The 13,595-nt window shown below is 45.0% G+C and overlaps 1 protein-coding gene across 1 annotated transcript in view; it reads right to left on the reverse strand.

The window, feature by feature from the left end:
- PCNX2 (pecanex 2) overlaps positions 1 to 13,595 on the reverse strand; it is a 127,107-nt gene that overhangs the window by 94,674 nt on the left and 18,838 nt on the right. The window contains 4 exon segments of the mRNA XM_070733968.1: positions 1,481 to 1,623; positions 9,423 to 9,558; positions 10,369 to 10,388; positions 12,273 to 12,332. Of these exon segments, the coding sequence (XP_070590069.1) occupies positions 1,481 to 1,623; positions 9,423 to 9,558; positions 10,369 to 10,388; positions 12,273 to 12,332 (359 nt within the window).

Below are 13,595 nucleotides of genomic sequence, written 5' to 3' on the forward strand. Positions count from 1 at the left end.
TTGGGTGCTTTTTATCATATGCTTTAAATCAAGAGTCATTTCTCTCTCTCTCTTTTGTTTCTCTCTCTTTCCTTTCATTCTCTGTCTCAATCATTTTCTCATTTCTCTTTTTTCCTCCCCTTTTTGCTCATTTCTCTCTCTCTCTCTCTCCCTTCCTCTCCTTTTCTCTCTCTCTCTCTTGCTTTTTCTCTCACTCTTGCTTTCTCTCTCTTTCTCTTTTCTTTCTCTCTCTTGATTTCTCTCTCACTCTCTCTCTCTCTCTCTCTTGATTTCTCTCTCTCTCACTCTCTCTCTCTCTTTCTTTCTTTCTCTCTCACTCTCTTTCTTTCTCTCTTTTTTTCTCACTCTCTCTCTCAGCAAAAAGTTGCGAGACCGGAACCTGAGCTTACTTCTTCGCGGCACACCTGACCATGTCTCGCGGCACACTAGTGTGCCACGGCACACTGGTTGAAAAACACTGGCTTAGAAAATATAGAAACGCATGGACCGTGATTTAGGATTCACAAACCTGCATCTTCATATCAATGTGAATTCTTTCAAGTAAGAGGACTCTTTAAAAGTTGGGTTATAAAGGATAACCAGAGCTCTGACTACATCAAGCTTTTAACAATACAAAACAGAAATATATATTTTTATGTTTAATTCGATTTGTCAATTTCTTTCCTTAGACTAATGTTTCTCAGCCTGGCAACTTGAAGATGGATGGACTTCAACTCCCAGAATTCCCCAGTCAGCTCTAGATTTGTAATATGCTGGGGCTAGAGAATTCTGGGAGTTGAAGTCCATTCATCTTCAAGATGCCAAGGTTAAGAGACACAACAGGTATTTTCTTCTCCTTTCCTATTTTTTGAGCTTGATTTTGAAGAGAAAGGCATCTATCGGAGGAGACTAAAAAGAAGTATACTGCACTGTCAAGATTGCTGGAGTTTAGGACCCTGATTTAGGTCTTCCATTTGCATTCCAAAAGCCAGGGTGGAGAAGTGGTTAGATGCAGCACTGTAGGCTACTTCAGCTAACTGCTAGCCATAGTTCGGCAGTTCAAATCTCACCACCGGCTCAAGGTTGATTTAGACTTCCATCTTTCTGAGGTGGGTAAAATGAGGACCCAGATTGTTGGGGGCGATATGCTGATTCTGGAAACCACTTAGAGAGGGCTGTAAAAGCACTATAAAGCTATTGCTATTAAGATTCCAATATCTCCTTGGTTTTACTTACAAGTAGGGTAGGTCCAAATGTAAGAAAAGGCTGTTGTCATATTGTATATATATATATTTGAAGGAGGACAGCTATTAGTTTTCACTTTGATACTAAGCATGTGTATCAAACACACACATTTACAAATCTGAAATTCATACTGATTAATGTCCATTAAGAGAAGAGATTTTAAAATAAAATAACACAAGAAACAAGAAAACAGTTTATGAATTAACACTACAAGTACAACCTTTCAGTGAATGTTATGTCTCAGTGTGAAACTTACCTGTCCAGCAATGCCAGCAAGGTGAGTCGATCGTACCAGATTTTTATCCATTTGCCAGGAAATACAATAAATTTGTAAAATTGTGTATTAATTTTTCTTTGAGCTGATGAGCATGAAGAATCTTCAAGGTCTTCACTAAAATGCTTTCAACATGAAATTAAAAATAAAAGAATTGTATATCATTTTCATAGCACTGCTTTGTATAAAAATAGGGTTTTGATACAATTTGAGAGTTATTTCTTTTTCAGTGGATATAATCAAACAATGATCATAGTCAATATTTTTGTACAGGGTTTTTTTTAATATAAACTTGATTATATTCAGCCTTGCCTAATTTCTTACTGCCCTTATAAGACTATCAGTTGAAATGCACCAGAACAAAACAACTTAAGTCCCCCAAGATTGCTCTTTGTGTGACATTTAAGTGTTGCCTATACAGTGGTACCTCTACTTAAGAACTTAATTCATTCCGTCAACAGGTTCTTAAGCAGAAAAGTTTGTAAGTAGAAGCAATTTTTCCCATAGGAATCAATGTAAAAGCAAATAATGCATGCAAACCCATTAGGAAAGAAATGAAAGCTCAGAATTTAGGTGGGAGGAGGAGGAGGAAGAAGAGGAGGAGGACAGTCTCTGTCGAAGGTGAGGTAAAGGGAATTTAAAAAATCCAAAATTTTAAGGCTTAAAAAAAAAAAGAGGGACTCTAAGGCGGTGAGTTAGAGCATGCGCCTCTCATATGCCCGGCGCGAGGCTGCCTCCGATATACTGCACCAGAGAAACCCAAGGGGAATGGCAGGAAACTGGCCGGGCCTTCATGCCACTCTCAAATTTCCTGGGAAATTTTTCCGGGCTCGGGTTCTTAAGTAGAAAATGGTTCTTAAGAAGAGGCAAAAAATCTTGAACACCCCGGTTTTTATCTAGAAAAGTTCTTAAGTAGGGGCGTTCTTAGGTAGAGGTACCACTGTAATTTGAACACAAATGGCATTAGATTTGGAAATACTGGGGAAAGTATATTTATTATTTTATTTAGAACCAGTGGTTGTTTGATGTGGTGGTTAAGAGGCATTAGGTCAGGTTTGAAAATTTGTTCAGGTTTGTTCAGGCAATCATGTAGAGACCGCATTTACTTAGGGGAGATTCATATTCTACATACACACACATACCCGGACACACAAGGACACACACGGGAAAACACACACACACGGAACACACACATATTGGGTGGGTTGTGGATCATTTTGCTGCAGGTTTTGCACATCCTCCCGCTTCATATATATAGCTAATACAGCTTGATATAAGCTATATTAAAAAATAGCTGCTGCTTCTTCTTCTTCTTCTTCTTCTTATTATTATTATTATTATTATTATTATTATTATTATTATCAATATCAATATTACTAATACAGTGATACCTTGTCTTACAAACTTAATTGGTTCCGGGACAAGGTTCTTAAGGTGAATAGTTTGTAAGACGAAACAATGTTTCCCATAGGAATCAATGGAAAAGCGATTAATGCATGCAAGCCCAAAATTCACCCCTTTTGCCAGCCAAAGCACCCGTTTTTGCGCTGCTGGGATTCCCTTGAGGTTCCCCTCCATAGGAAACCCCATCTCTGGACTTCTGTGTTTTTGCAATGCTGCAGGGGAATCCCAGCAGTACAAAAATGGGTGCTTCGCTGGCAACGGAAGTCCAGAGGCGGGTCATCCCAGTGGCGGCGGTGGGTTTGTAAGGTGAAAATAGTTTGTAAGAAGAGGCAAAAAAATCTTAAACCCCGGGTTTGTATCTCGAAAAGTTTGTATGACGAGGCGTTTGTAAGATGAGGTATCACTGTATTTATTTATTTATTAGACTTCTATGTCCGCATAGTAACAGCCGGCTGCTAGAGCTGCATTCGCTGGTCCCTATCCAGGGTGCTGATTGGGCGCGTATGCCCCAGTTACATTGTAAGCGGGAAAGTTCCTCTGTTTTGATTGGTGGCTGCCTCAGGCAGCTAGCTGTATAAAAGCCTGTGTATTGATTTTATTTGCAAGCCTGTACCTGCCTCAGCTGGCACGTTGATTCGATTAAACCTTCATGTTTGAATAAGGCCTCAGTTATTATACTGGCGACGAGGATTCAAGCCTCTCATTACGGAGTTCTGTGTTTTATATAGTAACAGTAAGTGAGAATGTCTGTGCAACTTACTTTTCCCCCTTTCGATCCACAAGGGGAGACGTGGGACTCTTATGTCGCCCGTTTTGACTGCTTTTTAATATCCAACGGCTATACTGAGATTTCTGGGGACCGGAAAAGGTCTTATTTTCTCGGGTTCTGTGGACCCGAGATGTTTGAGACGGCTAGGGCCTTATTTGCCCCGGTCTCAATACATGATGTCCCGTGGCAGGATTTTCTGTCAACCTTGCAGGACCATTATGCCCCGGCCCCTTTCCGTTGTGCATGAAGATACAAGTTTTACCAAAGGAACCAGGCTGAAGGGGAATCAATTAATGACTTTGTAGCCGCTCTCTGCCGAGCGGCTTTATATTGTGAGTTCTCAGATCTAAATGACTATTTACTTGACAGGCTAGTTTTTGGGGTGAGGGATGGTCGCCTGAAGCGGCGCCTTTTAGCCACCCAGGATTTGACATTTCAGGCAGCTCTGGCAGAGGCTCGTGCTTTTGAGCTGTCAACACAGTCTTTGGCTGCCATGGACAGCACCGTGAATGCCACTACCAAGGGGCCTGTATTGCCTGACAAACCGAAAGCCCCTGTAGAAAAGGAAGATAACTGTGAGGCTGAGGAGGAAGAAGTTTGCCGGCTGGGGGCTAACCGGAGTCATGATCCACCTGCCGCCCGTCCCCGTCCCCCTTTGTCGCCGTGCCAGGGATGCGGGGGTAACCATTTTAGGTCGAATTGCCCCTTCAGGGACGCGGCTTGCCGGCGTTGTGGCACCAGAGGCCACATTGCATGGGTCTGCCATTTCCGCAGATCTCCACCTGCCACGTCGAGGGATCAGAGGGAGTCCCAAAGTTTCAATCCCCGTTGGCAAAGGAAATTTTCCTCGAACCAGAGGGAGGAGTGTAACGCCGTCTACAGCTGTCCGCGTCCGGCAACCACTTATGTCAGGGAGACGTCTGACTCAACGGAGAAGATTTCAGTGGCAGTTCGCCTCGGGGAAGCTTTGTGTTCCATGCAGGTGGACACCGGCTCTGCGCATTCCTTGGTTTCCTGGGCCACCCTGAAGCGGTGTTTCCCTAGACTTAGTAAGGGTCGCCTGCTGCCATGCAACTTGACTTTAAGGGACTATCAAGGAACTCCGATTCCGGTCCTGGGAGAGGGTAGATTTCCAGTCAGATTTAAGACTTTTGTGGGCAAATTGCCTCTAATCGTGGTAGATGGGCCGTTTTCAAACCTTTTAGGGCTAGATTGGTTTAAGTCTATGGGTCTGTCTGTCTCTGGGGTTAATGCAGTTAAGGGAGGTTCTGCATTTGACAAATTGGCTAAGGAATTTCCCTCAGTTTTTGATAACAATTTGGGATGTTACACAGGGACCCCAATTTCTTTTAGCCTTAACCCCCAAGTACCAGCTGTGCGGTTGAAGGCTCGCCGGGTTCTGATTCCCCTCAGGCCGAAGGTGGATGCTGAACTGGACCGGCTGATTGCTCAGGGAGTCTTGGAACCAGTTGACCAAGCGGCTTGGGAGACCCCGCTGGTCATTGCTTTTAAAGGGGATGGGGGCATTAGATTATGCGGGGACTATAAGTGTTCTGTGAATAAGGCACTGGCCCACCATTCATATCTGCTGCCCGTGGTGCAGCAGTTACTCCACACCCTCGGGAATGGTAGAGTTTTTGCCAAGCTTGACCTTTCTCAAGCATACCAGCAGCTCCCTGTCGACCCCATTACTGCGGAGGCCCAGTCAATCATTACCCATAGGGGGGTGTTTAAATGCCATCTATTACAATTCGGGGTCTCCATTGCCCCAGGGATTTTTCAGGGGTTGATGGAACGTCTATTATATGGGCTGGGAGAGGGAACTGTGCCCTATTTAGACGACATCCTGGTGTCGGGGAGTTCCGAAGAAGAATTACTGGTGAGGGTTAAGAAAGTTTTGACTAAGTTTCAGGATGCGGTTTGAAACTAAAATCGCAAAAATATGTCTTTGGGGTACCAGAGGTTGACTTTCTGGGATTCAGGGTGGATGGGAAGGGAATCCACCCCACCCCGGAGAAGACGAGGGCAATCTGGGATGCCCCCAGACCCCAGTCAAAAGCTGAGCTTCAGGCCTTTTTGGGGCTTCTGAATTTTTATGCGATTTTTATTCCGCATAAGGCATCGGTGGCCGAACCGTTACACCGGCTGCTCGACAAACGATCTACCTGGCACTGGGGTGAGAGGGAGGAAGCCGCGTTTGGGGCAGTTAAGAGAATACTCACCTCTAATAATGTCCTGGCCCAATATTCCCCTAGTTTGCCGTTAATCCTCACATGCAATGCTTCCCAATACGGGGTGGGAGCAGTCCTTAGCCACCGGTTGCCCAACGGATCTGAAACCCCTTTAGCGTTCTTTTCCCGAACCCTGGCCAAGGCGGAAAGGAATTATGGGCATATTGATAAGGAGGCGTTGGCACTGATAGCTGGAGTCCGCCGTTTCCATGAGTACTTGTACGGCAGACAATTTGAGTTAGTGACCGATCACCAGCCATTATTGGGGTTGTTAGCAGGTAACCGCCAGAGTCCCATAGTTTTGTCCCAGCGTATCTCGCGGTGGATAGTTTTTCTGGCTAATTATAACTATACATTGATCTACAAGCCTGGTCGCCACATTGCACATGCAGACGCCCTCAGCAGATGCCCCCTAGCCGAATTGTTATCAGACCCCGCTCCCGCTTGCTCCGTTTTAGCTTTGTCAGAGGGACCCTTGGTGTTGGCTGCTCCTGATGTGGCCAGGGAGACGGGGAGGGATTGGATTTTAGTCCAGGTAAGACAATGGGTCCTGAGGGGATGGCCAGTTTCTGCTCCTGCAGAAATTTTCGTTCCGTTTTTTCGCTGTCGGAGTGAGTTCTCCGTTGAGAAGGGAACCCTTCTGAGGGGGGGAAGAGTAGTGATACCAGGTAAGCTGCGCAACCAGGTATTGGCTCTCTTACACAAGGGTCACCCTGGCATAGTGAGGATGAAGGGTCTGGCACGGGATTATGTATGGTGGCCAGGTATGGATAAGGAAGTGGAACAGCGGGTGTCAGACTGCGCTGTGTGCCAAGAGAGTAGGCCTTTTCCTCCTCGTGCTGAACCTCTGGCGTGGGAGCCGCCATCGGGGCCCTGGACGCGCTTACATATAGATTTGGCTGGCCCCTTCATGGGGCAAACCTTTTTGATAGCCGTAGATGCCTTTTCCAAATGGGTGGAGGTTGCCCATTTGAAGTCCACTCAGTCTCAGGCAATTATTGACTCCCTAATGGCCCTTTTCGCCACGCATGGATTCCCGGATCTATTAGTTTCTGACAACGGCCCGCAGTTCACATCTGTTCTCTTTGAGTCATTCTTAGTGGCTGCGGGCATCAGGCATGCTTTGACCTCGCCTTGGCATCCGCCAGTAATGGTCAGACGGAACGTGCAGTTTGTTCAGTAAAGGAATCTCTTAAAAAGATGCCCCAGACTTCATGGAAAGAGAAGTTGGCAGATTTGCTATTGGCACAACACTCCACCCCCTGCGTGGCTACAGGTAGGACTCCGGCGGAACTCTTGATGGGTCGCAAGTTAAGAATTATCCTCGATAGGCTGCACCCGGGGTATACATTAGCTGTCCAGTGGCCAGAACCTATGGAAAGAGGGATAAAAGTGGGAGACGCGGTGTTTGCCCGTGCCTATTGCGGGGGAAAGATATGGGAGAGAGGAACAGCGAGCAGGGAGCTGGGGCCCCGCTCATTCGAGGTGGAATTAAGGGATGGACGAATTTGGCGGAGGCACCTAGATCAGATCCGGCTGGACAAAGGTGTTAGCAGTGGAGAACCGGTGGCCGTCGATCAACCCGGTGAGAGTTTCCTGGGACTGCCTACAGCAGCCAGGAATTCCGGGGAGCCAGCCGCACCTGGCGGCCAGGGGGCGGAGGATGTCCCGGCTCCTGACATAGGCCAAAAGGTACCGGGCACAGAGCCCAGTTTAATGCGCTCCGTTGAGCCTCGGCGCTCTGAAAGAATTTGCCGAAGGCCATCATACTTAAAAGACTATGTTTGCAATTAACCAAAGGGATAGGAGTGAAGTGTCCGCATAGTAACAGCCGGCTGCTAGAGCCGCGTTCGCTGGTCCCTATCCAGGGTGCTGATTGGGCGCGTATGCCCCAGTTACATTGTAAGCAGGAAAGTTCCTCTGTTTTGATTGGTGGCTGCCTCAGGCAGCTAGCTGTATAAAAGCCTGTGTATTGATTTTATCTGTAAGCCTGTACCTGCCTCTGCTGGCACGTTGATTCGATTAAACCTTCATGTTTGAATAAGGCCTCAGTTATTATACCGCCCTTCTCTGAAGACTCGGGGCGGCTCACAGGATAAATACAAAAACAATATGTATACAAATCTAATTAGTTAAAACTATCAACTAAGATCCCACTACAGTGAACCCTCGAGTTTCGCGTCCTCGAGCATCGCGAAAGGGCTATATCGCTAGTTTTCAACCCGGAAGTAAACTCCACCATCTGCGCATGCGTGCCTTTTTTCTATGGCCACGCATGCGTAGATGGTGGAGTTTCCCGCCGGGCAGATAAGCTGCTGGGCGGCTTCCCTGGGTCTTCCCCCTCTTGCCCCGGTACGGCGGCGCGAGCAACGGAGTGGGCGGGCGGGCGGCATGCGCGGGGACACCCCAGCTCCGCTTCCCAGCTGGGAAGCGGCCCCAGCAACGGCGTGGGCAGGCGGGCGGTGCGCGCGCACTTGGGGAAACCCCAGCTCCGCTTCCCAGCTGGGAAGCGGCCCCAGCAACGGCGTGGGCGGGCGGTGCGCGCGCGCTTGGGGAAACCCCAGCTCCGCTTCCCAGCTGGGAAGCGGCCCCAGCAATGCGCGCGCGCTTGGGGACATCCCAGCTCCGCTTCCCAGCTGGGAAGCGGCCCCAGCAACAGCGTGGGCGGGCGGGCGGCACGCGCGCGGGGAAACCCCAGGCGCGAGCAACAGGGTGGGCGGGCGAAGGGCGGTGGAAGTAAAAACACCATCTGCGCATGCGCAGATGGTGTTTTTACTTCCGCACTGCTACTTCGCGAAAAATCGATCATCGCTTGGGGTCCTGGAACGGAACCCTCGCGATGATCGAGGGACCACTGTACATTAAAAAGCAGTCAATTAACTCAGTCACACCCACACATAACATTTAATGGTTGGGGGGGGGTGCATAGTCTAGCTGCCCCATGGCCTGGCAACATAGGTTGGTCTTAAGACTCTTGCAAAAGGCGAGGAGGGTGGGGGCAATGCGAATCTCTGGAGGGAGCTAATTCTAGCTGATGTACATACGCAGAAGCAAAATCCAAGATGGCAACACCCATGGAACAATGGCAACAGAACTGGCTCCATGAACATCATCACTACTTTATTAATGGTTCTAAAGAACTGGTTAGGAATCCTCCTCTAATACACATACATACATACAAGAACATTTCTCAGGACAAAGTTGTTTTTTTAAACTCTTTTGCTCCTTTAAGAAAAAATCCATTGAATCAAATTTAAAAACTCTTTTTGTCAGCATAAAATATGGTATAATAGCTGAGGTTTAGTGAAAAATTAATTATAAATAATAATAATAATAATAATAATAATAATAATAATAATAATTTTTTTTTATTATTAGGACTCGGAGCGGCTCTTCCATTTGTGTGCTATAACCAGCTTACACCAACCTCATTGGAAAGATGCAAGTTTAAATAGCTAGATTGGAAGATATTCAAAAACATTTTTTAAAAACGTGTAAGTACTGAAATGTTACATGGTACCCGGTGGGTTTCAGAAAGAGCTCCCCGTGCCAGCATCAGTAAGAACTGTTGTTGCCGAGCCCTTCGCCCGTGATCTCCTGTAGGTGCTTCTTGGATCTCTGAGGTGGTTGTGCTAGAGGAGCTGAAATGGATTTCACTGTACACATAAAAAGAGATAAAAAGAGTGGAATTAAGAGTTAGGTCCCACAGAGTGGGTCTTCTCCGGGTCCCGTCAACTAAACAATGTTGCTTGGCGGGACCCAGGAGAAGAGCCTTCTCTGTGGCAGCCCCGGCCCTCTGGAACCAACTCCCCCCGGAGATTAGAATTGCCCCCACCCTCCTTGCCTTTCATAAGCTTCTTAAAACCCACCTCTGCCGCCAGGCATGGGGGAACTGAGATACTTTTCCCCCCTAGGCCTTTACAATTTTATGCATGGTATCTCTGTATGTATGTTTGGTTTTATAATAAGGGTTTTTAACTGCTTTAATATTGGATTGTTATATGCTGTTTCTATTACTGTTGTTAACCGCCCCGAGTCTACGGAGAGGGGCGGCATACAAATCCAATAAAGAAAGAAAGAAAGAAATAATTCAAAATTATATGATTAATAACAATTTGGAGTATCTGCAGGGATGGGATGATAAAGAAAAGTCGAGATATTGACTTGACTTCGATTTATAAGCCTTGAAGTCAAGACTTATGAGTCAAATACATTCAATTATGTTAATATGATAGGATGCAACCATGAGATCAAAGCTGCCATCTTGATTCCCATTCATCCACCCAGACCACCCACCAAATCTATGAAAAAACAACAACAGAGACTGACTATATTAGCTGGGGGCTCCCCACAGATTCAGGAAAAACCTGATTCCAATTGATTAAGTCTGGAAGGGAAATATAAGTGAGTTGAAATTCCTCCTACGAATGTGCCAACAACTGACTGACGACATCCTACTATGTCACTGCATATGACTCCTGTTACACTCGATAACAACTTAAACAATAGTTCCATAGTTTGATCAATATTTGAAGGTTGTATAGATGCTTAGCAAAGATAGAACATTTTGTTGAGGTAGGACATATTTTTTAAAAACCCTTCTATCTTATGCCTTTGGGATTAAGCCGCCTTGAGTCTACGGAGAGGGGCGGCATACAAATCTAATTAATAATAAGAATAAGAATAAGAATAATAAGAATAATAAGAATAATAAATGAGGGGCTTCAAGGTAAAATAGAAACAGACCCATAAATCATACAGGCCTTTGGGTTCAAACCAGGGCTGAGTTCCTCCCAGTTCAGACCAGCTTGCTCGAACCAGTAGCGACCTACTGGTGATGTCACGATGATGTCACCCAACCAGATCGGTTGGTACCAGTCTGTGGGTGCCACCATCTTTATATTTAGTTTCTGTCATTGTGCCTGCGTCGCCATTTTGTTATCGTCCATGGTCGTTGTTTCCCCCCCCCCAGAGTTTTTTGCACTGCACATGCGCAGAGTGGGAGGAAGTGAACCAGCAATGAGGTAAGTTGGAACCCACCCCTGGTTCAGACTCAACATAGAGCAATCTAGAATTGCTTCAAACTATATTTTTCAAAATTAAAATAGGCTGGCAAAATCATAGTTTTTCAGTTGCTGTTAAGTTCTCTTCTCTTCAAATGTTTGTTTGAAAATTAAGATACCTAACATAGAAATCAACCCAAATTCGGCTCTGGTAAAATTATGTGAATTGTCAGCATAGCTAATATATTGAACTCAAATTGTGGAAGAATCAGCACAGCTCCATTGACAGCAAAAGTGAAGTTTTAATTATGGCAATTTTAGAGAAATATTTTAAAGACTATAAAGTACCAGTGAAAAGAATGGGATTTATGAGTAAGCATACATAGAATTGTATTCTATGACATCCCATTTACACTGCATATGAAATTAAGAATCACAGAATTTTGTGAATGTAATTGAAAGAGATTGCTTGACTAATTAGTCTGTTAAAATGGCTGTGTCTTATATTAACTATTGCAATTTTCAGATTAGCAATTCTAAATCAGCTGAGATCTATAGCTTATAACCATATCTCAAACACAATTTTTAATACTATTTAATGTTCTGTTTAGACTACTTGCCAACTGGTGTCTAACATGAAAAATAAATCAATAAAATATAAACTAGGAAGATGAAATAAACGCTGTCTATTTTTTCTTGCTCTTATCCTTATGACCTTCTAAACGATACATCTGCCTAGAGTTTATTATTCTGTTAAAGATACTGACTGCCACCATGTGGCAAAGTTTTTTTACATTTACTTCCTTTTTATTTGACTTAGATCGCATGATCTGATCTTGTACAATCCTATTGTATAAGAATCCTATTGGAGTTGGGCAGCAGATAAATCCAAATAAAAGATAATAGATAGATAGATAGATAGATAGATAGATAGATAGATAGATAGATAGATAGATAGATAGATAGATAGATAGATAGATAGATCCTCTCCTTCCAGTTTCCAGAGCCCTTAGACAAAGGTGACACGAGCCAATAATTCAAGGAACTGCAATCCCAACCATACCTAGTTGGGTGCCAGATAGGGCAAGACACAGGTGGGTTCCCATCAGTTCTAACTCGTTCTTTAGAACCATTAGTAAACCCGTGATGACATCACAGAGATGGTTGTCAGTGCCAGTCTGTGGATGCTGCCATCTTGTTTTTGGCTGTTGCGCATGTGCAAAATCTTGGTTTTGGGCACTGCATATGCACACTTCCTGCTTCGGTTCCTGCCTCCCCTCCTTTACTCCCCCATTACCATGTAGCCACGCCTGCAGTTTTACTGGAAATACTGCACGTTGTCTGAACTTTTAACTGATGGAGCCAACATTTCCATTTGGCTCTGACGCAAATGCTTAACCTTGTCTTGAAGAAACACATTTGAGACTCTTTTCTTTACATAAACTAATATATACACATGTACACATACAGGCACCTATACTGTGCATGAAGATAGAAAGACAGAGAGAGAGAAAGAAAGAAAGAAAGAAAGAAAGAAAGAAGAAGAAAGAAAGAAAGAAAGAAGGCAATACAGTACAATATTTACCCCACGGTGCAGGAGGAAGTGAACTGGTGGGCGAGGTAAGTTAGAACCCACCCCTGATAAGACTGATATATAAAAAGAGTTCCTCAACCTTGGAAACTTGAAGATGTGCAAGCTTTAATTGTCAGAATTCTCCATACAGGATTTCTAGAATTTACCACCCCTAAAAAATAAATAAATCTGCTGGCTAGGGAATTCTGGGAGTTTAAATCCATGCATCTTCAATTTGGCAAGATTGAGAAACACAGACCTAGAATATTAAGGGACAACCAGTGTGAACTGGTTAAGATGTAGGACTAGCACTCTGGAGACCCACATTCATGTCAATTCTGAACGCTCACTGCAGACCTTCGGCTAATTGTTCTCACAGTCCAACGTACACTGTTGTAAGGGAAAATTAGAAGAGAGAGCCAATATATGCACTTCGAAGGAAACATGAGATATAAATCCAATAAATGAATTCTATTTTCTTTGGTTAACCTACTGAGGCTAAAATGTTAATATACTGAAGTATCTTGATGCATAACTGAGTAATTATGGGGGGGGGGTGTTTGTCCCTAAAGAATGCTTTTTAAGAACTGCTGACTAAAATAACACATATTTGATTCACAAACACAAAACAAAAGATTGTTGGGAGCAATATGCCGACTCTGTAAACTACTCAGAGCAGGGGTGGGCAATAATTTTGCCATGGGGCCGCATGAGAAATTGGGATGGTTTTAGAGGGCTGGACTAATATAATTAACTCAGTTCTACCCAATACTGTAAAGACCCAGACCCTGGCCTGACCTAAACACCCAGACCCACTCTACAGACCCCTAATTGTTTGCTTTACGGCAACACGGTGCACCACAGTTACTGCGCTGGAGTGTTTGCCTGGTTTCTGTGCTGGTCTGCTCTCAGTAGGAGGTCGGGGTCCACTCCAGTGTGAGAATGAAAGAGCTCAAGGCATCTGCTGGGACTCCTCCGGTTCCTGCTTTCCTCATGATTCATCAGGAAAGCAGGAACCGGAGGAGTCCTGGCAGACGTGGTGAGCTCTTTCATCCTCGCACTGGAGCAGACCCGGACCTCCGTGGACCAGTCACAGATAGTGGGCGGGCTGGATGCA

This window comes from Erythrolamprus reginae, chromosome 1 (genome assembly GCF_031021105.1).
Source record: "Erythrolamprus reginae isolate rEryReg1 chromosome 1, rEryReg1.hap1, whole genome shotgun sequence".
Classification (NCBI taxonomy): Eukaryota; Metazoa; Chordata; class Lepidosauria; order Squamata; family Dipsadidae; genus Erythrolamprus; species Erythrolamprus reginae.